Genomic DNA, 24,804 nt, shown 5'->3' with positions numbered 1-24,804 from the left:
AACCAGGGAAGGGCCCTCCCCCACCGGCACGTCCCTGCGCCCCGGCACCGCAGCTCCCGCGCTCCCGGAGCATGGCCCCCCCTGCCCCTCCGCCACGGCTGCAGCTACCAGGGCCCCCGAGTGTCTGGCTTCAGACGACAGCGTGGCGGCCCCGGGAGCCACCGGCACCGGCTTCCCCTGAGAGAGGCCCCCAGGGAGCAGAGCTGGCCGGGGCCCTTCATCCCCGCGGGCCTGGATCGGGGTTCAGGTTAGGCACCGACTGCCGCCGAGCCGCTGTCCCCTTACGGGCTTGCTGCCTGCCGTGCTTGCTTGGATGAGTCTGCGACATGCCTAATAAGAGACGAGATGGGCCAGGGCGACGAGAGCGACCGCATTGTGATCAACGTGGGAGGGACTAGGCACCAGACTTACCGCAGCACCCTACGCACCCTGCCCGGCACTCGGCTGGCCTGGATCGCTGAACCCGATGCCCACAGCCACTTCGACTATGACCCCCGCACGGATGAGTTTTTCTTTGACCGGCACCCGGGCGTCTTTGCCCACATCCTGAATTACTACCGCACTGGCAAGCTGCACTGCCCCGCAGACGTGTGTGGACCCCTGTATGAGGAGGAGCTGGCCTTCTGGGGCATCGATGAGACCGATGTGGAGCCCTGCTGTTGGATGACCTACCGGCAGCACCGCGACGCCGAAGAGGCTCTGGACAGCTTTGGTGGGGCACCCCTGGATAGCAGTGCCGAGGACGGAGACATAGATGGCACCGGAGACTCTGGTGATGGTGAAGAGGAGCTGGAGATGACAAAACGCCTAGCACTTAGTGACTCCCCAGATGGCAGGTCTGGGGGCTTCTGGAGACGGTGGCAGCCCCGCATCTGGGCGCTCTTTGAGGATCCCTACTCATCCAGATATGCAAGGGTAAGCTATGCAATCAGCACCCTCATCAAAACACTCGAATCTCCCTTCAGTCCCACTTCCTCCCAGCATCATCAGGCTTATCTCCACTGTCAGAGCAGCCATCCATCTGTGTGGCCATACAAAAATCACATATGGGCTATGGGGACATAAGCCATGCTCTCAAGCAGGCCCCATGCATGGGGCACGAGTAGACACCAAGGCATGAGCTCGCGTACTCATATATGGGCTTCCAGAGACCCTTATTTTCTAACAGGCTCCTAAAACCCCACAGCCTGGGACAGGGTCCCATTCAGAGGCCAGGGATATCTCCATTATACCAAGTAATTTCCCTCCATGCCCAGATTTTTACAGTCAGTCGTCCCCCAATAAAGAGAGACACCTTGTCCAGCCTTCTTATGAGCTAACGTCTCTCTCCCCTTTACAAGATGGAGAAAGGATCATGGGAGCAGGCAGTCCCTCTGGGACCAGGGAATTTGGAGAGTTTCTCATCCTGGACTGGAAAGGGAGTCTGTTCCTTTCTCTTTTCTCATACATGCCATGTTAAATATTTATGATCATGCTTCTCTGAGAACGGGGAATTCAGTTGCTCACTTACCTCCTCACTCTGCCTTTTCCCTTGTGGGAAATGCAAAGTATTAATCAGAGGAGAGAGTTCATTCATGTAGAAGGGACACTGTGTTTGACAGGTTTCTTGCCTGGCTACTGAAGGACAACTCCTCCCCTCCTGGTGCCTGCAGTTGTTTTGGAAAGGGAATGCACACTGGTGCAGTTCACAGCATAGCTGTGGATAAAGATGGTCTTAAACAGCCATCTGACTCCTCTAAGTAGGTACCTTTCATACTATTACATAGGAGGATAATTACACTAATTAGGACTTTTATTCTGCTCCTGAAGTCAAAAGTAAAGAAAACATCTACTTTAGGAACAGCAGCAGGATTAACCCCCAAGATACCCATATTGATAAGCAGGAAAATAGATGAAGGATAGTGCCTTCACAAAGAAATTGGTTTGGATAGGTTTTACTCCTCTCTTAAATGTACCTTTGTTGCAGCATAATTGCCGCCAGCCCTCAGTAGGGACAAGTGGTGCTTTGGTGTGCGAGGATGATTAGTGTTCTTGAGAAGGATCAAAGAAGTGAGATCAGATTAGAGAGAAAATTGGATGGATGGAGGAAAGAGAAGTGGAAATGCAGGGAGCAGGGACAGGGGAGCTGATTGTCTATGAATGGGTGGTGGAAGAGCAGCTGCTGGAGACTTTTGGTCTGAGCAGAGATCTCTAGCAGGGAGCTGCCAGGTCTGCAGACTGAATGAATGGGGAAAGCTGGAGCAGAGCCTGGAGTTATATCTCGGTGCATTTCTAAAGATTCTTGTTTGCATACTCTTCGGAGATTTCCTCCCTGAACAAAGAAGTTAATATTTTAAATGAATTCCTTTAAACAGCATGGAGGATAAAGGAATAATAAAATATTTACCACAAGATGAAAGGATGACGCTGTTGAATTGCAGCTTTCAAATCCCTGATTTCTGCCAAGGGAACATGAAAATGGAGAGGGAAGGCTGGAGGGTATCCTTCAAAAGGCTTAGTTAGCTTCCTTTAATCAAGCCCAACGTTAGCAGGCGTTGATTTGAATAGCAGATCTCTCTGGTGCCCAAGAATCTGTTGGTAAGACACATTTCCAGTCAAAGCAGTGTGCTTGTCCAAGATTTTATGGAATGGTCCAAAAGCCAAATGGGTAATGCTGTCCCAGTGAAAAGGATACAAACAGAGGCTAAAACACCCTTTTGCTTGAAAGCATTATGATATTTTTAAGTCGGAGGACAGTATCTATAACCAATATTAAGAGTCTTTGTGATGTACAAGCTGGAATTCTAGGAGGATATAAATTCAATTTTCTAATTCTCTATGGGTATTTTCATTTAGGAATAGGCATTTCATAAAGTGATTTGGGTTTGGGGTTGGTTTTGGTTTTTTTTTTCAGTGGATGTTATACCATTTATTCACAATTACATGTGCATACCTGGTAGAATTCAACCCCTGATTTACCTCTAACTTGTTCTTTCCTTAAAGGATTGTTAAACTAGAGAAATATGAATTCTGGGCAAAGTTGAAGTGTATACTGAATATTTCATGGGTTAAATATGATTCTTTAACTTGTATCTATGGAGACATAGGCGATATGCATTAATATTTTGCACAAAGGAAGATGGCTTTCATCATCAACACATGCACACACTGTCCATTAAGAAGACATTATAAGACACTTAACATTTTCTAATAAAAGCCATATGTTATGGTTATGGATGTAAAAAGAGATGGGAGTTTGATTTATGCTCCTGTAGCCTAACACAGACATTGCAAAAAGACCTCAAACTCACAATAGCTAATTTACAGTAAAATAACTGATAGCATCATTAACAAGTGAATAGTATATTAAAGCAATCATTAGTAAAGTAGTCAGGCAACAAATCCACTGTTACCTCACTTTTAATTGTGTATGCTACTTTCAGTTACAGATTTCAGTCATGCAAAAATTTAAATTCACATTGCCATTTTGTCAAAAAAATACATCACAAAACTTTGTCATCCTAATTGGATCTGAGACTTCTACTAATGGTGGTTATTATATACATGTTTGGTGTTTACATATGGCACCAAAATGTATGTCAAAACAACATAAGCATTGGTTTACATAACCATTATACGGTTACACTTGGGCAAGTAAAAGGAACACAGTATATGAATATTAAGATTAAATTAAAACCTGCATATCTGAATAAAGCAAGATTTCTCTGGTCTATAGCTGGTACACTAATTCAGTGAACGTTTAGGAACTGTCTACAGAAAGCTTAGCATTTACCCAAATCTAGCCATTCTTGGAGCATCTTGATGGACACTGCTTACAAATACAAGTACATTTGACTGTTTTGCTTCACCAGCACCTAACTCATACTAAATTACATCTGACCTCATTGCAGACGGCCAGGGAAGACTGGAAGAGCATTTGTGTATGTCAGGCAAAATCAGCTAACTCTGCAAATTTTGTCTATTTCTAAACTTACTTTGATAAAGCATAAACTCCCAGTCACTAATCATTTGTCTTTAGGTGCAACACAGTCAACAGTTTCTTGTTAAAACAATAGTGGCTGAGTTTAATTCTAGTTTTCTAAACGCTAATTTCTTAAATAAGGTAGTTCTTTCTAAAAAGACGAAACACTTTAAAAAATTGCATCGTCTTCTAAATCTATAATCAGAAAAGGTAGCTTGTTTCAAATCACAGACTGCCTTAGATGCCTACCTTAATAAGATAAATGGGTGCCATACTTCTCCGTAACTTAAAGAATCCACATTTGGATAACAGAGGCAAAGTCTAGTACCTGGAGGTCTGAACAGAGTAACAGATAAGGTGATGGAAAAGATCAGATTTACAGAGATACTGGGTGCATATGTAGATAGACAGGCATCCAGGTGGATTTTCAAAAGCATCTGATCAGGCAGCTAAATATCACTTCATGTCAATGGATATTGTGCACCTAAATTGGTGAGACGTTTCTTTAAAGCCTATTAGAACTTTCTTTTTTGCATCGTCAGGCAACTTTGTAAATTTATGTTTCATAAGTAGATGCAGAGGGGGAAATAGAGTCACACAGAAAGCTACACAGATACACTAAAGCAGCATATCCAAGAGTTATGTTGTAATAGAGTTCCTGCCTTCTGCACTCATTAGACTTCATAGGCCCCTCAGTACACAAATGCGTGAAAATATTTTCTTAGCATCCTTTCTCCTTTATATTTATGTCCGGTCACGCTGTTCTTACACTAGTGAAGCTCCCACTGACTTCCTGAGGAGTTTGGCCTGCAGATGTCTAACATCTTTGCCCCCTTCCTTCTCCTCCTCCCCAGCAGGATAAGGTTGTGTTTGTGTTAATTCACAGTCGTTAGGCTAGTCAGTGCTTGGGAACCAGGAGCTTTCAGCTGAGATTCTGTGCTAGTGCTCAGAATCTGTCCGTTCAAATCGGACAGTTAAGCTTCATTAATGAACCCTCAGGAAAGCTTTTGTAGTCCTTTCAAATAAACATTTTTACTGTTTTTAAATAAAAGCTGGTTGGGGTCCTATGGAAAGTCCTTAACAGTTTGACTTGCCATCCTGGCATATGCTATACAGCTCTGATCTGGAAGAGGAAAGGCTTATGGCAAAATTCTCACTCACCCTTCCCTCCTGTTCTCCCTTCACATCCTGCAGAAGGATCTGCTTTCCTCAGTGGATGATTTTTGAAGGACAAGTTTCCGACACCGAGAAGGAGACAGGAAAAAGGATAGTGGGGAAGAGATGAGAAAAAGGTATTCCCCAGGGATTTCTTCCAGCTTTCTTTTGTACATTCAAGAGCATTTCAACTTTGCTGTGTTCATTTAAACTGATTTTTCTCCTTCTAAACTACATCCCGTAGGTACAAGAAGGCTTATGGGATCCTAGTTCCCGAATAACCATACTGTCTCGAGGCTTAGAGGCTGGGGTGATTTCTGCTCATCCTTTACCCTGGCCCAGTACAGCTAAACTCAGGAATTGGAGAAATGGGAGTGGGAATAGATACTCATCACCCTTCACAAGGGGAGCTTATTCTGCAGCCGTCTGACGCAGGACACACTTCGCACAGGAGCGCTCCACGGACAGTGCTCTGGGGGTTCCCGCCAAGCGTGAGCAGATAGGGAGAGGAAGGGGGAGAGCCATCCCACACGCTTTCCCCTACCCACAGGCACCCCTCTCCCCAGGGTGAGATTTCATCAAAGGGGCCCTGATGGAGCTGCTCTCCCACCTTGGGCCTTTCTGCAAGGTCTCTCCTGCAGAGGCATGTCTAATCCTGCACTGAAGCTGGCTGCAGTAATTCTCACCATATACTTTGACGATTAACGAGACAGCCTAATTTTAACTGCACGCTGCATTATAGCTCTGGAAAAATGAGAATCTTTCCACATTAAATGAAGTTTCCCCTGCACTTGTAGTATAATGGAATTACAGACAGATATCTATTAACTACCATTCTATCATTCATTATTAATATAGTTCCTAAAATCCCATTTTATTCCTATTTTCTCCCATCAAGGGACATGTTACTGCAAATCCTTATGTAACCCATTAGTAAGCATGGTATAGTCTTCTCTGCGTCCTGTCCAAAGTAGTCTTTGCAATGCCAGCTAGAAAGTGTTCACCACTCAGACCAAGTCCCCCATTCAGTCCCTATCGAGTTAGCCAAGGTGGGAGCAGGCACACTCACAAATAACTCCTGGGAATTGTCCCTCTGACTTCAGAGTCAAAAAAAAAAAAAAAAGATCATAGCAGCCATGCAGAATCATGACTTCATTGGTTTGAGTTGTTCAGGAAGGTATGATATCTGCCCAGAACATCTTACAATCTCTTTGAAGTCACAACCTCACAGGGAGATGAGAGGGATGGTGTTATCCACCTGACAAATCTATGGCTGGCTAGTACAGACTTAGCAGTTTCAATTCAAGGAAGGTTTTTTTAATCCATTTGCCTATTTCTAATTTTATTTCTATTATTCTAAAACCTTAAAAAAGAACAGCATCTGTTGCCTTTTTTTTTTTAATCTTACTTAATTTTAATGTTTCTAGGTTACAAAATTTACTTGATTTAGCCAAGGCTGTGATTGTATGGATCATACCATCATATGCATACACATATATATGCCTTCCTATCACCGCCACCTCCTACGATGCTGAGTGGGATTTCCATATGAGGAAGGACTTCAAAATTAAACCATCCCAAAATACTTCTGCAAATGTAACCTCGGTGCCACTGAAATCGATATGAATTTAGTGACTGGTTTCAGTATGATATTTGGTCCCTTCTCTCTTTAATCCATCCCTATGTGCCTTCAATTATTTTCTTTGCCCTTCTCCTGACATTTGCTATTTTGGTTTTGGTTAGGAAAAAAAAGCAACAAAATACTGGTATTCTCTGTTGGTATATCATGAGACAAAGGATAATAAGATCCATGGATCAGTTATAATATTTCTATTTTAGAGCTGCTCACAAAAGTGTGATATATTAGACTATGTCTAGGAAAACTATTTTTCCATCTTGTTTTTTCTTCTGCTGTGCAGTCTAGTATTCAATGGTATTCATCCTTCTTATTTTTAGAAATACGTGACTGATCTGTGTATATTTATGGTAGTACTTTAGTAAAGTCTATACATACTGCCTTTCTTTTAACGTGAGGAGAGATGTTGGCAAATCAGCAACAGAGGGCCCAGCCTCACTGTTATTGAAATTCAGTGCCAAAATTACCACCAACTTCAAGGACAGAAATGAATTTTCCTGCAGTATGGTTCAGGATAACAAATTAATTGCAGCATACTGCTTTTTTAATAGATACATTGCATATTTCCATTCCAAAGCACCGAAGCACAATAGATCTTAGTAATTTATTAGGAACATACATATTCAAATATGTATTTTCATAATCGTTTAAAGACATGAGCATCTTCAGCACATTGCATCAAAACCTAGAGCTCTAATACTGACAAAGCTCTTCATGATCTTACTGGCATTTTTTACTGCAAAGGACTACAGAATACATCCCCATTCAAACCACATGACTTCAATTAACGTTCAACCAAATCTTATCCAAGCGCTGCATTTCATAATAAAAAGGGCAAGCAGGGGTATTCAGATTGAAAAATTGGGCCCTAATTGATAATCAAGTGCATAATTCTTTCTCATACAAATACAGATGGCAAAACTGAGTTTCCATTTTGCATAGGCTTGATTTTATGAAATTTCAGTGCATTCTTGGGGGATAAGACTAATAGAACAGCCATTTTGAGATCTTTGCAATTGTATTACAATTACCTTCTCAGTTACTATAAGCTGAATTTGATCTGAGGAAAGAACAGTATTAGAAGGCTGACTTGGCTTTCTCTACTGAATATTGCATTACATAAATATGTGATTCACTCCAAATGGTACACAGGAGTGTTAGGATCGGATGAAATCAGAGAAATCTATGAATCTGTGGAGAACCACCCCCTCCCCTGGAATATAAACTGAATGCTGTCATTTCTAGAATAATTTCTACATCTCTCTCCTGTGCTCAGTAAGGACCCAGATTTTGCTGTCTTCACTCCTACTCTTGTAGTGATAGTTTACTCCAGGAATATCCCCGTTTCCTTCGGGCTGAGAACAAGGCACTACCCAACACGGGTAAAGGTGAAAGGACCAGGCCCTAATTGATTTTCATTTCTTTCAGATACGATTTATAAGATATAATGAGTGCTCTAATAAATCATGCTATAAAAATTATGAATAAATCTCAGTCCAAGGCTTTTTGCAGTGATTGCTTATGATGTAAGACCCTTTAATGACAGTAAGTTAAAATTGCATTGTAATGGCCCTTTGTAAATGTAATAAATCTCCGATTTCAGTGCACTGCGGACAGCCAGCGATGTGTGTGCTGCACACAAGCTACCAACACAGGCACACGCTGCTGGCACACACTTACGTAATTATGTTGATACTTCAGGAGCAGCAGTAAATCTCAGCACTGCTAGGTTTACTCTGAGAAAATGTTAGGTCAAGACCATTGTGGTGTTGTGACCACATGAAACAGTTTAAAATATCCTACTGGCTTTTTCTTGAAAATCTGGGAAAGAATGTCCCTTTTAAGACGCAGTAAGATAAATTATTTGGTTTTCAATAACAAAGGCAAAACCTCCTCCTACCAAGTCTTACAATTTCCCAGAGGCAAATATGAGTTAAAACAGGCATTTCGTTCTGCACAACCACCAAACTGAATCCATCTGCTTTCCTGAATTTCCTGGATCATCTACTCAGCATTCACAAAAAAATTAAAAATGTGCACAGAAATACACCAACAGAATAATAGCTCCTTGTTTCCACTGCAGCAGGATCTCTATACCTGCCCACTTTTGCCCTCCAAAAACACATTTTAAACATGACCTGCATTTCCCTATTCAAATACAGAAAGATCTGGTCAGTTCAGGTTGCTTATTATTTGACATGCATCAGACATTCAGCTGCAGATTTCACTTTGAAAATTCATTCCAATAACCCTGTTCTGTTTTTCAGTTTGGATTATTGCAGTCTTCATTATGCAGGATCAATTGACAGGTATAGATGGTGGAGGCCAGTTTTGTGATTTACCCAGTTATTAATAAAATTAAAACCTTCAATCAGAATGCTTCTAATTTGGTAACAGACTTCAAAAAAATGAATAGGGAGAAAGCCCTAAAAATGCTGAGCACCTACAACCTCCAGCGGAAGGGAGGTCATGTCTTATAGCAGAAAAGGACATGGGCAAGGAGTTAAGAGACCGTCAGTAAAATCCCACCCCATAAAGCCACTGCCACAGCTACCACTGATTTTAGTGGGATCCAGCCAGAGACCCATGCAGACCTACTTCAGGCAAAATTTTTCAGGACAAGGACAATTGTGTAATTGCCACAATACTCAATGCAAAAGGGCTTGCCTTCGCAGCAGCCTCTGATCTCTACTCTAAAAACAAAACAACATATCAGCCACATTGTGCTATTTCTGTTTCTTTTTTTAGCATGGATCTCCCCATTGCTTATAGTGTGGAGTTTTGCAAGAAATCTAGTGACAGTACGTCTTAGCACTTCTTGGGTATGTGTCCCGCATACTGCAGAACTGATTTTAACTCAGTTTTTTTCAGTAAAGCACTTTGTAAGGACAAACCAAGAACAACCTAACCATGCTATGATAGCTCAACCAATACCAGACGGAGTCAATTGCTGGGTGGTGGTGGTGGTGGTTGGTTTTCTTCTTTTGGGGCGGTAGCAGATCAGCTTATATCTGAATTTTGCTTAAGCAATATTGAAATTTTGTGTTCAGCTGATAGGAGTTCAGTGTTTATCCTACCAAGAAGTCCCAAAGGTGCTAGTGATTTTATTAAAAGACCTAATGTAAATTTCAAAACTGTATAGATTACTTGAAATGTTAGTTATGTCTAAGCAGCAGGAAATCAATAGTGCAAAAGTGCATTCACTGTTCTAAAGAAAACATCTTTTGGAGAACCTGCTCCGCTAAGAAAAGAAGCTCATTTTACCTTGTAAGTGTCAGTGACATGGACTAAAGGCAAATGAAAAGTTTGAAATTCAATAGCAATTCTATAGCATCTTCAACTCCAAAACACAAATTTATGTTCACATATGTACTACCATCAACTATAGCAACTCCTAAAACTGCACATTTACTGTCCTCAAAGGATATCTTGGCTAGGACAGCAGGGTAAGCCTTTGTTCTTATTAGGTGATCTTTAACATTCATTCAGAACAGTCCACACGTCCACAGAAATATACACAGAGCTACACAGAAAGCAAAAAAAAACCCTCAAAACCTGAGATTTGGACAGATGATTGTAAGCAATTGAATTAATGCAGCTTATCAAGCGAGCATTTGTTAGCAGATCTGACTAAAGTAATTATTTGTGCGCCCTACTTGCTTGCATATGTTAACTTTGAAGAATCCTCTCAGGAGTTTCAGCTAGCATCTACGGCATGCCAGTAGTATGAAGGCAGGCCTTATTTGTATAGCTCAGCAAACGAACATTTGCAATGACACAAGCACACAGACAGCACATTATATTAGCTCATTAAGCCACGTCATTTGGGTATGCTTCAGCCCTTCTCATTTTCTATTTATTTTACTGTGTGTGGAATCATACAAGACATTTAATCTTAGTATGTCATTTTCAAAATAGGAAAAGACTTTTCTCAGATTACTCGCTTTGCATTTTTTCATCTCTCTGTTACTATGTGTTTATTGCAGTAACTAGCACAGTAAGGTTATAATCTCTGTTGACACCTCTAAATGCCATAAAAACAGCAAGTTAACAGTAAGCATCTCTGGGAAGAATTTACACTATACTCAGATGTAGTGTTTCCCAAACCAGCCTGGTCTGGAGCAGAAGATCACCCAAAGCTATGATTCTTCAAAAGGTGCGGTATGTGTATGAGCTGTGCCAGCCAGTGCAAAGACAGCAGGGGTGGGCACCCACCATCTCTCCATCACTCCAGCATCACAGAAATCTAGCAGTCAGTTCCTGCATCTTCACTTCTGAGGCCAGACTCATGAAAGGATGTAGCCATGTGAGTTCAAACTTACAATTCCCAAAACACTAACCCTGCAGATATAATTTTTTTAAAATGCATATTAAAATTACCCAGTGCCTATAGTATTGTTTCTGCCTGTGCCCAGAACTGCTTTAGTATTGTTGGCAACTGCCTTATATCAAAGCCTTGTTAATGCCCATAATTTCTCCTCACTAACAGGCACAGTCCTTTAAATGTACTTGCCGAACACACACTGAATATAAGCTGTTTTCAAAAACACGCTCAAATGAAAACAGGAGATATTAGTAGCGTGAAACAGTTCCCCGGATGCAATAATCCAGTGGCTACATTTTTTTTTGCTTAGAATGTGAAATTTCAGGTTTAATATCTTCCTCCAACTGCAGGATTTCAAATTTTCATCTGTCTCTGCTCAAGAGACTTCCCAACTTCAGACAGCTGCATAATCCAGGCAGTTAGTGAAGTTGATCCAGTTTGTATGGTATGAGGAATTCACAAACCGATATATTGGGTATGTGGCAAAGCAGCATTTCCCAATAATGTGGAACTAAGCAGCTGTTCCTGTGTGGTAATTCTGGACTACTGAATTCAGCAAGATTAATAGCAGAAAACAGATACATGTAGTGCCATTGTCAGAGACAGTGCAACTTTAGCGTGTGACAACGCTAGTGTTTTTTTTCAACCACTCACTAGTTCGAAAGCCAGTTCCTGTTAGGAAATAACTGTATGTTGTCATCATGCAGTTGACTCCAGGATGAGCCACATGCAATGATTTAGTGATCTCTGTGCAGCCCCTAGGGAAAAGGAATGTACAAAACGCACAAAAAGTATGAGATGATATGCAGAAGTAGATGATACGCAGAAGTAGAGCGAACTTTTTCACCCCAGAGTCTGAGCAGTTCTGTCACACTGGAAAGCGAGCTCCCAGGTCAGTGTAAGGACACCTCACAATTTGTTTTGAAAAGACCTACGTTTCCCAGGGCTATCAATCTGTCACCTTTCAGTCATGCCATGTAAATACAAGCAATCTTAAAATCTTTGAAGGCTGCCTTTTCATCAATATTTTAACATAAACATTCTTTTAATTTAAATGGAAATTGATCACTTATGTTTTATTACTTTTTAATATTTCAAAGTGCATTATCACCATTAAAGGAAAGTGATCTAAATTAAACTATTGCCAGGATAAATTTAACTTGGAAAAGCACTAGAACAAGTCTTTGCAAGATTAGGGCCTTTTACAGCACGTATGCTTTAGCTCTGGCATTACCAACCAACCCAGAAGTGATCAATAAACATTCTAGCTATTACATTCACTGCCTTCATGATACACATAATACTAGTTCAAAATCTTAGTGGAAACTGTGAAGGGTATATTGTTAAATATCCCTCTCTACTGTAATTTACCTTATATAGGAGTCTTGCCAGGGGCTCTAATGAAGCAGAGACAGTTTTGCAGTTTTACCATCTGTTATCAAATCTACTCCTGCTATAACAGAAACGTAATTGAATTAGAATTTAGAAGAGACAAATATTGAAAAAAATATTTTCTTCCATTGTTTAAATAGCTTTGCTGTGCAGTCTAAAGAACAAAACATTTGGACAATAAATAAAACATTTTAAAAACTGGTGTAGTTAAAAAACAAGATATAGCAAAAGAATAATGATAGAGTTGTTCTACGTAACTACAACAAAACAAAGAGGTATAAATAAGAAATCAGCCTTGAGATTTAGATTTTAATTCCGGGTAACAAGTCCTATTTTTATATCCTGCAGAAGAAAAAAAAAAATCAACAAAAACCCCTTTGAAATATGAATGGCATTGAAAATTTTAAAAATGCTACATCTATGCTATGTGATATAGGACCATAGGACCAAATTGTAGAGTACTCGGGAACTGAATCTTCCTACCCCTCTTCCCATCCTAAGTAAGGACCTGCAGGGTAAAAACTCCAAAGAACACTACAGTTTAGCTTCACTTATGTGCAATGGACTAAAAATGAATACTTAATATTTATATGAATCATTGTCAGTGTCAAGTAAGATGAAGCTTATAAAAATAGAACCAAATCAGGGAATGAGTTTTAAGACTCAGTGGGTAAATGCCTCTTTACGTACAGTATTATTTATAGGTATTTTTCTAATCTGTTCTGTCATCTTGTCTCTTAAATTATTAGAAAGGGAGAAAGGAGGGACTACGGCAAATGTAGATGGAAGAGAAATCTTACTGGGAACTGCGGCAGGAATATGAACAAAAGCCATGAATTTTGGAGCTGTGTTCCTAGGCTTCTTATTCTCTGTATGTTCTACATGAAAACCATTCCAGCCTATTTTGTAATTAAATACGTACATTTTTTTAACTATTCTCTTGCAACAAGAGGAATGGTGTTTTCAAGACTCTGTGTTTGGCATCCAAAAGGCCCACTACTGCATCCAAAAACATGTTGAAAACAAGCTAATCACAAGGAGGTTTCAAACATTGGGCTAACTCCTGTGTCAGTGGTCTCGCTAAGCCTTGGACATCCTGCAGTAGCAAAATTCCCCTTTAGATATAAATGTTGATCTCACAAAGAAGGTCACAACAGGAATTTCAGCACCAGATCCTGATTTTCAAAACTCCCCTTGAAGTTAATGACGGATGCAGATGGTGTCTTCAAGGTGATCCCCAAAGGTTCTTAAGCTAGGCATTGAAAACTTTAAAAAATCTCAGTTGTGATAGCTTTGTGCGTCTATTTATCATCATCTGATAAGGAGACTGCCAGTACTAATATCTCCCTGCATCATGAAGGGATGATAAATCATACTATTTATGAAAATATGTTTTGAAAGTATTATGAAAATACTTTCAAAAACTTCTACAAAAAGGACAAGATATAAATAAAATGTCGGTAGAATTTTAAACAAGTATTCAATATTGAAGTGCAAAATACTCAAGACAATTAGGATTAAAGTCACCTTGTAAGAAAATTCAAAGGAAGGGGGGACATCCACAAAGCTTCTGCTGGGTTCTTGCAAATAGGGGAAGTTATCTTTCACATCTAGGAATCTGGGGAGGTCATCCTTATTTTCATTCTGCTAGGAGGTGGAGAACTCTGCTATGAAGCAATTAAAGCCATTTGTTCCCCTATGCAGAGACTCACATTACACAACCTCCATCAGACAGGAATTAAAACTGGGTAAAGCAGGCATCGACTCTGTTCCCTGGATCTACATGGTTATGGAATACTGCACAGGGGGACTACGTATCCATAGGCTTTTGTTTTGATCATTCGAGTACCATTTTTATAAGCACCAATGTGAAGTACTTTTTTGTACTTTTTTCATCCAGGTAGGATTTCAAAGTAGCTATATGTCTGCTGAGAACACCACACACAACTGCTCTTGATTTTATGACATTTCTTGCAAATATAAGCTTTTCTTGCTCTTGATTTCAGCAGCAAGGTCTAATTCAGATCCGTGAGAAATTTCATCTAATCTCTTTTTATCCTGATTGTCCTAAATCTATTTTAGAAGCAAGATGTACATTTTTACAGGTGTGAGAATTGTGGTAATTTAAGCAAAGATCCTAGACATGAACGTTAGGGACAACAGATCTTTTTTTTTGCCACAAGGATATCTGATCACATTGTTCACCCCAATAGCAAACCAGGTTTTATTTGGCAATGCAAGTCTAACATGTAAGTTCCACTTATGGCAGCTGTGGGCACGTAATTCATTCTCGTAACTGCAAAACTTACAGTAGAAATCCCTTTCTGTGGCATCCCTTGCTCCTCGCTTTGACAACCTTAGCAAAAGAACAACAACAAACAAAGAGATTTCTACTATGAGCTTGTACATGACTGTCCAGATACAGCAGTAATTTGGTCTAAAGGTCTTCCTACAAGAGTTGTAATGCACACAGATGGCAAAGGGCTCAGAAATACATTCAGAAAAACACAGTAGACAATTTATGTGTGGAAACTACGTTCACAAGCCCTATACCATGTTTATTGAGAGACCAGAAGCTGTATTTTGAGAGGCATCTCAATAAAGATTTGGATACAAATGGAAAAAAATATCTTCTCATTCACTACCTGCGTTGCATATGATACCAGCTGTAATCAAGAAAAATTTCAAGACGACGTGAAGCTATCAAGCTGCATAATTCCTGCTAGCTCTCACTGCAAGTGCTCACCGCAGTCCTGCTATTAAAATGCCCACAGGCCACAAAAACGCTCTTAAGCCAACTCGCTAGCCCAAATCATGAATTCTTCTAGTTAACAAAACTCACCACAGGCTTGCAGCTTAGGGTAGAATACATTTTTTTCTTAAAATACACCTACCTTCATCAAAATGCTAAGTAGTCACTCATGGTTTTGAATATCCTATTACGCTGAGGCAGTGATTTTATTTTTTAAACACTCACACAGAAAGAGATGAGCCAGAAGTAAAGTCACCATGCATGTCACCAGCCCCTGTTTAACATTTATTCCACAGCCTTGTCTTTCAAATCCGGCTACTTGTTAGGGTTGCGAGGGAGGGAAAAGGTTGATGAATTTTTTGGGGTTTGTGTTTTTGGAAACTTTGCAGATGATGTTTAGGGAGCCTTGTCACAATACACAGACTTTTTGGCTAAGAAACAGGTTTTGGAGTATCAACAGTATTATATGTATTCTGCAGTTTCAGATCTAGAGCTGGTCAAATAAATGTAGATACATTTCCTTTTTGGCAAGAAAAGATTTTTTTCTCCCATTTGTCCCCCTCCTCTCAAAGAAGGTTTATTCAAAGTCTCTCACTTTTCTACATGAGAAAAATCCCAAAGTTGTCGTCCCCCCCCCCAGTATTAGTTTCTTTTTCTCCCCTCACACTTACTTAATAAAAAACTGAAAAAGTCAAACGGTAGTCAGAAAGAAAGAACAAACCAGCAAAGTTTAAGAGCAAATGACCGAAAGATAAAAAGCAAAGAATTTTCTGCACAAAATTTTGCTATAATCTTTGAATAAGGAAAAAGCCATGCCACTTTGAAGTCTGCAGGACAAATATGACAAATTTTGTTGCATGTTTTCAAGGAAAAAAGGATCTCTTTTTTCCAAATTGCTTTTATAATTTCCATTGAGTTGTTTACAAATACACACCTTCTGCTTGCAGTCCTTCAGCTTGTTTGAGGTGGGGGGTTTTTTGTTTGTTTGTTTTTAATGTTTGTTTGTTGAGAATAAAAACAGGTTTCCATGTAGATCGGGAAAATACAGGCTTGCTCATTAATTTTTCTTCAAATGATTCTCAGCCTGGCTCTGTGTTTCTCTAGCCCTTTCTGGACATGAAACCACTCTTCCTTTTAGAAGGATCAACATCTTGTCCTTCTGATTGTTCCTTTTTCACCCAGAGGCTGTGGCACCAATTCTGTTTTTTAAACAACATTTTAATTGTTGTTGGATAACTGATCTCCTGCTCACAGAGCATGGGATGCTATGCAGTGGAGGAACTGCAGTCATCATCAGACATTAGAAGGACACTCTTGAAGCGGAACTACAGAAAATGGTGGTTCCGATGTAAGCAATGAGAAGGAAAATGCTGGAGTAGGATGTAGCAACAGTAAATAGGAGATGGGAGGAGGCTTCAGAATTAGAAGAACAAATCACTGTGGGAAGAGGGAAGTCTCACCCTTCAACGTTCACTAGACATTGAAGAACAAATAATGTTGGGACCCTGGAAAGGGAATGTAGGATGACAAATCACCAGCCTACTAGCAGAGAAACAAGACTGTCAAGAGCTTGAAATCTCAGACCGTGGCAACTTAGAGCAAATCCTTTTCCAGCAAGGTGAGAACAACTTAATCAGAATAATTCAAATGAGTTAGCAATATGCCAGTACATTCTGCATGTGCCGCAAGCAAGAAAGCAGTCCTCACAAGAGCCCAGGAAGAAGGGAATTTGCAGTAATAGATTTTGTGGTCAAAACAGCACATTTTGCTGTTGCGAGCTTGCCAAAAAAATAAAAAAGGGTTAGGCTCCACAGTGAAAAGCCTCATGTATAATCCCCAGTGCAAGCACTGGAGAAGCCTTTGCTATAAGCACATTTGAGGATTTTGGATGGCATGTTCTGATGAACTCAATTTTTTTCTGTGGCCTGTGAAGGTCAAACACCTTGACAGCTGGCACAAGAGCTTGGCAGGGGAAAAAGAAAAAAGAAAAAAAAAAAAAAAAAAAGAGGCCAACTTCATTTCTTTAAGAGCTCTAGGGCAGAGACTTCAGCATTCCAACTTAGCCAAACCAGCTTTTCCTCTTAGTAGTCCTGCACAAAAATTATGGCCTTCACCACACACACACAGACTTTCAGCTGTGATCCAAGACTAAATGGGATTTCAGGAGAAAACAACTGGCCTAATAAACATATAGGGCACTTGTGGAAGTGAGAGGGAGCCACGGGCTCTTGCTCTGTCAGACTAAAAGATGCCGTGCAAGTTTCAGCGACAGTCCCCATAGGTATTATTCTGGGGATGATTCTCATTGTGCATTAAATCCATGGGACAATTCGCACCCCTTCGCCATTGTTTGATCACATCAATTAAAAAAAAAGAAGTCTAGAATAAATGGGCAATCTTTAATTGAGAATATATGCTGTCTAATGAAAACATGTGGCTTGTTAATGTATTCTGAGGACTCCAATATGAATACATGTTTAAGATTCAGTGGCAGATACAGTGATGGAGCTGAAGCAGCAAGGAGAGAGAAAGTAGCAGACAGAAGCGGTACGATCTTGTGTAGGAAGCACAGGAATGCACCAACTCTTGATCTGACTTCAAATGTGACCTCTGGCAAGTCGCAACTTCTTGATAGTGATTTACATCTACAATCAGGATAATAGAACATTATTTATCTACCTCTTCTGGGTATTGTGGAGACTAATTAACTTTTGCACAGTAATTTGGAGATAAATTGGAGATACTGGATGAATTTCCAGTATCATGTTTGCTTTTAGCTGGTGAAGTGAGGACATCTTTTCGACACAGAAAGAACTAAAGTTGTTCTCAAAATAAATCAGGGGGATCAGAAGGCAATCTTATCTTTGCTTCACTGATTATTCAGCATCCCTTAGTAAGATTGACAGGAAATGAGAAAGCAAAGCTTTCGTGGATCAGGGAGGTAAAGTTTAGGAACATTTAACACTGTATCTACAAAACCTTTCTAAACAACAGGTAAAAATTCAGAAGATTATTTTTGCTCTTTCAGATGAAAAATTAACACAAGACACACCCAGTAGAATGTACATAACAGATTATTGACAGACCTACTAAATAACTTTTAATTAAATAATGACAAAGTTTAAGAATGGAATACATATATCCTCAAATAGACATTTTAAAACAACACATACAAAATTAAAGCACTAGCAGACTTAATCATACCCTACATTTTAACTGGCCCCAGTTTGCGGCAACCTCATAAAGCCAGAAAAATAGTCTAAGTGAATTAACACATCGTCTCCATAATCTGTGTATTCTGAACAGAGGTTTCAAACTGAAGGAGCAAGTTATACATCAGCACTGAAGTGGCAATAGAGTGAACCCTTGATTTTTATCTTGGCTATTGTCAGAAAACACGTTGTCTTCCCAGAACAGGCAGACTATATATGAGCTGAGAGCTGTGTCTAGCAAAGTGGGTCTCTTCCAAGAAGACCAACACACTACAGAATAAGATGCCAGAGCAGATGCTGTATATGCTGAAGCCTGACATATGCTGAGGCTCCCTGAGCAATCACAGAAAGGCACAAAGCATACTGGGAACAGTCACCTTTTTCTCAGCTGGGTTGGCTTTAGCTCCAGGACCATCTTTATATTGTGAGACCTCTGACACAAAGGCATCAGACACATATTGAAGATAAGCTATTCGCTTCCTGAGGAAACATCCAGCCAGAAGTTGCATAGATACTATTACAGATCAGGATGGGAGGCAAAGAAGTCAGGACAGATACAGCAGAATGACACTTGGACCTCTTGTCACTGGCAGTATGTTGGGACGGGGAGTAGCCTAGTTATTCCCCTGAAGACTCAAGGAGCAAGGCAGATGATACAAGAGTTGCACATCTGCTTTGCAGATACCAATCTCTTTGAAAATACCCTTTGACTAGGATGCAGGCCACAGAGCACGTTGGAGATACGTGAACAGCACAAGACCCACTCGCTGGTGCCTCCTTCCACTGTAATAGTCTGGTAATTCTTGCTATAGGTGAGCAGAAAATAGCTAGGTGCCTTTGATATTGCTCAGGGGCCATTGTGTTCCTCAAAAAAATGCACTGCTTTTGAAGAATTAATTCTAACTCCTATTTACCATGGTTTTGTTTCTTTATGGCATACAGGGATGGCCTGAAATTGTTTAATCTCTGGTTGTCTAATTCAAGGGATAGAAGTGTCAAATTTGACCTCCCTGTATTTTTTTTTTTTTCTGGTACCTTCAGGAATTACTCCTCTTCCAAATGGAAGAATAAGGGAAAGCTGCTGGAATTTTAACCAAAAAAACCCTTTCTTCCCCAGTGTTCACTGATTATAATTAATATGAATTTAATCAAAACACAAAGCGAAACAAAAAAAAAAAGGCCAGAAAGCAATTATATTAGAAATATGTTCCCCAGTCAATTGCTTGCTTTTCAGGCTTTAGCAATGTTGTAATTTCAATACTTATGCAACCACCATAGAATTTTCTAGGTCTGAATTTTACTTCAAAAGCAGAAACTTCTCACCAACCAACCCCTTCAGGTCCAAGTACAAGAAGGGGGGGGGGGGGGGGGGGTGTGGGGGGGTGTGCGGACGGAATGAGATTCCTTTTAAGTCTCCTTCACACTTTCAGCCTCCTCAGATGCCACCACTGCATCACAGAAGAAACTATCAGGCATCTTCCTGCTTACAGCAGATCAAGTCAAGGGCACTTTGAATCATCCGGAAGACACTGCCTCATAGCACACAGCCCTTGCAGAAAGAAATCCTCCGGGGAAATCAGTTTATGGCAGGTTTCGTATTGTGCCAGGTTAACACCATAAGTATCCCTGTCCTTTTAGCACAGACTGGAAGAAACAGTATTTGCTAAAGCTACATAGCCAAAAAGCATACTTTAAAAATAGACACCGTAATCAAATGTCTGTTTGTAACATTTATGACTTGGCAGATTGACTTGCACATCAGGCACACATTTTGATGGTTAATTGTGAGCCCTAATGCAGCAGAGCAGTCTTCTATCTGGCTGGTGTCTATCCTTTTCAAAAGGCAAAGGATTGCATAAATTACGTTTAAAAAGAGGTAGGCATTTTCTACCCACAGCGTAGAGTCACTGTAGGTGGATTATTATCCAGGAATACCAAAGAGGTAGGAAGTCTATGACTTAACCCGTTCTTTGTAGTCTCCTTGCCTGCTATTGTTTTTACTGCCGACAACCTGAAATTATCCATATGGTAGGATTTTTCAGGTAGTTCAGCAGCACAGCAGCTGCATTTCAGGCAGTCAGCAGGAGTTAAAGCCCTAAAGCAAGGATTTTATTCTGAAATGATACCAGATAAGCCCTGCAGTAGCATCCAGTTGCCTCTGCTGATGTTGGCAACTATGCGGTTGTTCCAGTTTACTCCTGTTAATATTTCCCTCACCAGAACCTGCACTACAAATGCCATATATTAGCAGAACAGGATGAACTCTAAACCATCTTACAGATGACCAGCAGGATTTTGAAGCCTATTTCTTCTGCAGTATCTTTACTACTGGGAAAATAGAAAGCAATAGCTTTCACACTGCAAACTGAAGACATTTGTACATCAGGATATGGGCATGACCTTTAGCTAATACAAATAGGCATAGAGGTGTTCAGCTGAACAGAGCTACCTGCACTTACTCCAGTTGAGAACTTGGCCTTCTACATGAAGCTCAAAGAAAATACTCTGAATTGTTATAAAGAGAAATAATTGGCATCAGGGCTGAGCATCCCTAAATTCCAGTGATTTGCCTACAAGTTGCCAACAGTGAGTGTCTTCAGAAATAGGACCTATAAGAATAGCCAAAACGAGGAGGATTTATAAATGTTTAAGAGTTTTAGATTATCTTAGGTATCACTGTTCAACTTCTACATTTAGTATTTATGCAAAGAGAATAATATTTTGCTTGTCCATAACATCTCTTTTTCCAGAAATTCAAAATACTTCACAAAAATTACTTAATCCTTTCAGTACCTCTAGTGAGGTATGCAAGTATTCTTCCAATTTTCTCACAAAATGTGCAAACTGAGGCACAGAAAGATACCACTTTTTCTCGAGCTATTCAAAAGAAATCATTAACAGAAATGAGAAAGGAATCCTGCCTCCCACTGCTTAAAAAAAAAACAGATTTCACCAGACTCACCATTGTAAATAGGTCTGAACAGGTCAAAAGCAGTAATACTAAATCCAGGAGTACCTGTGCCGTGCTTAGTTCCAGGGGATGCTGCTCTAAAACCTAGTATTTCTTCTCCCTGAGAATGGTACCAAAGGCTCCATTTTCCAGGCAGATTGTCATCTGTCACAACATCTTGGTCTTCTTCCCTGAATACCGATCTTTGATCTCTAGAAAACAAACGTCTTACTAGACTCACTGAGTGCCACCAAGATGCAGGCAGGGACATAGGCTTGTCCCCATCCCCTCCTGACCACACTCAGGGAGGAGGCCAAGAGCTGCTGGCTAATGCAGCCTCCAAGAGAAAAAGACCAGGCAAGGTGAGCCAGACCCACCTTTTGAGAGGGGAGAGAGGGCATACCTTGCTATTGCAATGCAAATAAAAGCTGCACCATGTTATTCAACAGAGCTTGTCATGCTTGAGGACACAAATGAGAGAGGAATCCCTCAAGAGGGGAGTGGAGCGCAGAAACATTTCACTCCTCTCCTGGGCAGAAACATAGCAGCTGCCCTTCCCACCTTCCTCCTTGCCATCCTCTGCAGATGCCACCCTTAGTGGCTTGGCCATACTGGTGTGCAAGGTGCTCAGTTTAAAACTATCGCCAATAAACTGCAATTCTTATTTCTACTCTGAACCTCAGGGACACTTGGCAGAATTTCCATCCTAGTCAGACATCTCCTACCCCATAACAAAGGATACTAAATAGTATCAGAACACCTTCACCTTCCTTCAGCAGCCTGTGCATGGGATTGCCTAAGGGTCCCATTTTAAATCCCACATGTGTGGAATTTATCCCTTCACATTCCCATTTCTGCTTATAGCAATACTTCAGTTAATCAGTTGAGATCAGCCGTCATACATGGAGCATTAAAATTCAGACTCCTTGCTAAACAGAAGTCTGGGCAATGACTTTCTGACTACCTTAAACTCCTGAAGTAGGTCTCTGTTAATTAAAGCTCTTCTCCTGGAGTTCTTGAGTAGTTGTTGTATTTTGTTTCATAGTTGACCCCTGCCACCCTGTACTTGCTGGTATAGCTGAGCTGAAATTCTTATCTGTAATCTTGTCAGGGCTGAAATTTTTATTTTGCAACTATTTCCACTTTCCACCCAGGTAAAAGGGAATACAAAGAAAGGAGAATTTTATTTTTCCAATCTTTTTTTACACAAATTACAGGGAATGATTTTAAGATAACATAGGAATTAAGAGCACCATCAGTATAAATCTAAATTCTGTTTCAAGACTGCCAAATGCTACTGCTCAGGAATAGATAGATATAGAGGTTTCCAAAAACAACTTTTCTACCATGAAAAATTCACACAAGATTCCCACAAAAAAAACCCAAATTATTTAAAAAGCATACTACAGCCTTTATTACTTTATCATCCTGAATGTTATTCAGTATTTTCTTGGAGGAACACCCAGAGGCCCCAGTAAAGAACAAGGCCATGCTATGCTAGCTCATTTAACTAGAGAGACTGAGATTGTTTTCAATGGTAATTAATATGAGCAAAAGAACCTTAATTTATATAGATACATACATCCATATATATATTTAAACTCTGAGAAGCATTTCCTTCTTTTCTACAAATGTGGAGCCTAGCTGGAGACTAGAAAAGACATCTTTCTACAAAAAATAGAGCAGAGATCCTCTCCCAGCATTAACCTCTGGGACCTTAAGTCATTACGTTTTTAAATTTAGAAAAGTTACTGGGATTTTTAGTAAGTTTTCATACTCTTCTTGAGCCCTGAAAAGGTGAACTGATAGCAGCCTATTTATTTGTTTCTATAGGTGTGACTTATGAATAATTAAATAATCCCTACACATTTCCGAATATTTCTAAAGCATTCATAAAATAGTTGTCTCACATACTCCACAGACAGCCATTTGCAGTAAGGCCTTTGGCCTCCTATATCAGAGTCCACCAATCAACCCAGTTTTCCCTTCACATATGTCTAAGTTTGTGCCCCTCTGTAAGAAAAGGATAAAACCAGTGGGAACAGGCATTTAAATGCTATTTCTCAATACCTGTAGCTATAGTTTCTTTTATTGCCTCTATACTGTACCTTTTTCCCTAGCAGAATGTTTTCCTATCATAAGACGACAGAAACTAAGGCAGTACGTTAATGCCCATGTATCCAATTTTAAATCCCATGCTACTCCAACATATTAAAATGAATTTTCCCAGGGAGAAGGATACTTTCCCCAAGGATGGCTGTCATCTTGGTCTCATCAGCTTTCAGATCTCTTAGCTGACCAGTTTTTACTGATACTTCAATTATTATTTTTTTTAAATCATCTTTTGCCAAGGACCACCCCAAGGAAAAACAGACTGAGAAGCTACTGGTTGAAGAAACTGAAAACAGAAGGGGTTAGAGCTTGCTAAGGCATCTGATGAATTCAGGCATATACTGTAATGTGCTACACTATTTCTTATTATGAATTAGATGCCACATTGCTTATACAGTGCAGACAGTTATTGTGACTTTCTGAGGAGACTGACTTTACACACCTCTAGTTTGCACCCTCTGTTAAGGGAAACGAATGAGGAAGCACAGCTTTAGGTTTTATCTGACTGAAGCAGGACACATTGGCAACTGCAGTACTGGGAGCTCAGAGATCCAGCGCAACAGCCTGGATGTTATCCATCTAATTTCAGTATCTAATCTCTCTAGACACTTATAATATGCCACTCACTGGTGTGCTCCATCTTAGCTGATAGTGAAATCATTTAATACAAGCGGGTAGTGAGGTAGGTGACAGGCTGATTGATGGCAATGTCTTCATTTAAAGCTACACAGCAACACCAGACAGAGGTCTAGAGCAGCTCAGGAGTAGAGCTCTGCCTAAATTTGTTGGTATCCATGCAAGTTTATCATGCTGAAGCGTGACTTATACAATCTACTAAATCATTTTCCTAAAAAGAAGTTGAGCTACCTCAAACCCATTTCTTAAAGCAAAGAGCATCAGCATCTCACAGGATACTTAACAATGAGACTGGTGAGAATTATCATTTCTCCCTCCTGACAGTGAGAATCTGCTTTTCCACTACCTTATGGTAACCAAAAAGAATACTGGCTTCTTGAAGCTACCTGCATTTCAACTGTGATCTCTAACGCCTCAGCGGCAAAGCTGGTGCTGTCTGACAACAAGCACGTACACGCACCAGCACTGCTCATGCTTGGTGTCACAACTCTGTCCTGCATATCATGCGAATCAGAGAGACCCTCTGAGGCAAATTTGGTGTCCATCATTTGCTACAAATAGATGTGGGAACCCAGCAAGCACCAAAAGCACAGATGGAAATATAGAAATGCTCCTGTAGAGAGTGGTTCCTGCATATTAATACCCATAATTAAAGCTTGGGAAAGCCTTTGCCC

The 24,804-nt window shown here is 40.3% G+C and overlaps 1 protein-coding gene across 1 annotated transcript in view; it reads left to right on the top strand.

The window, feature by feature from the left end:
* Positions 1-196: 196 nt before the first annotated feature.
* Positions 197-24,804, top strand: part of KCNC1 (potassium voltage-gated channel, Shaw-related subfamily, member 1) — a 97,240-nt gene continuing 72,632 nt past the window's right edge. The window contains exon 1 of the mRNA XM_009328547.1: positions 197-915. Coding sequence (XP_009326822.1) covers positions 346-915 — 570 coding nt within the window. The 5' untranslated portion in view covers positions 197-345. The remainder of the gene's footprint in view (positions 916-24,804) is intronic.

Source organism: Pygoscelis adeliae, unplaced genomic scaffold (genome assembly GCF_000699105.1).
Source record: "Pygoscelis adeliae isolate BGI_AS28 unplaced genomic scaffold, ASM69910v1 Scaffold166, whole genome shotgun sequence".
Taxonomy (NCBI): Eukaryota; Metazoa; Chordata; class Aves; order Sphenisciformes; family Spheniscidae; genus Pygoscelis; species Pygoscelis adeliae.
This window is presented reverse-complemented; position numbering and strand designations above follow the sequence as displayed.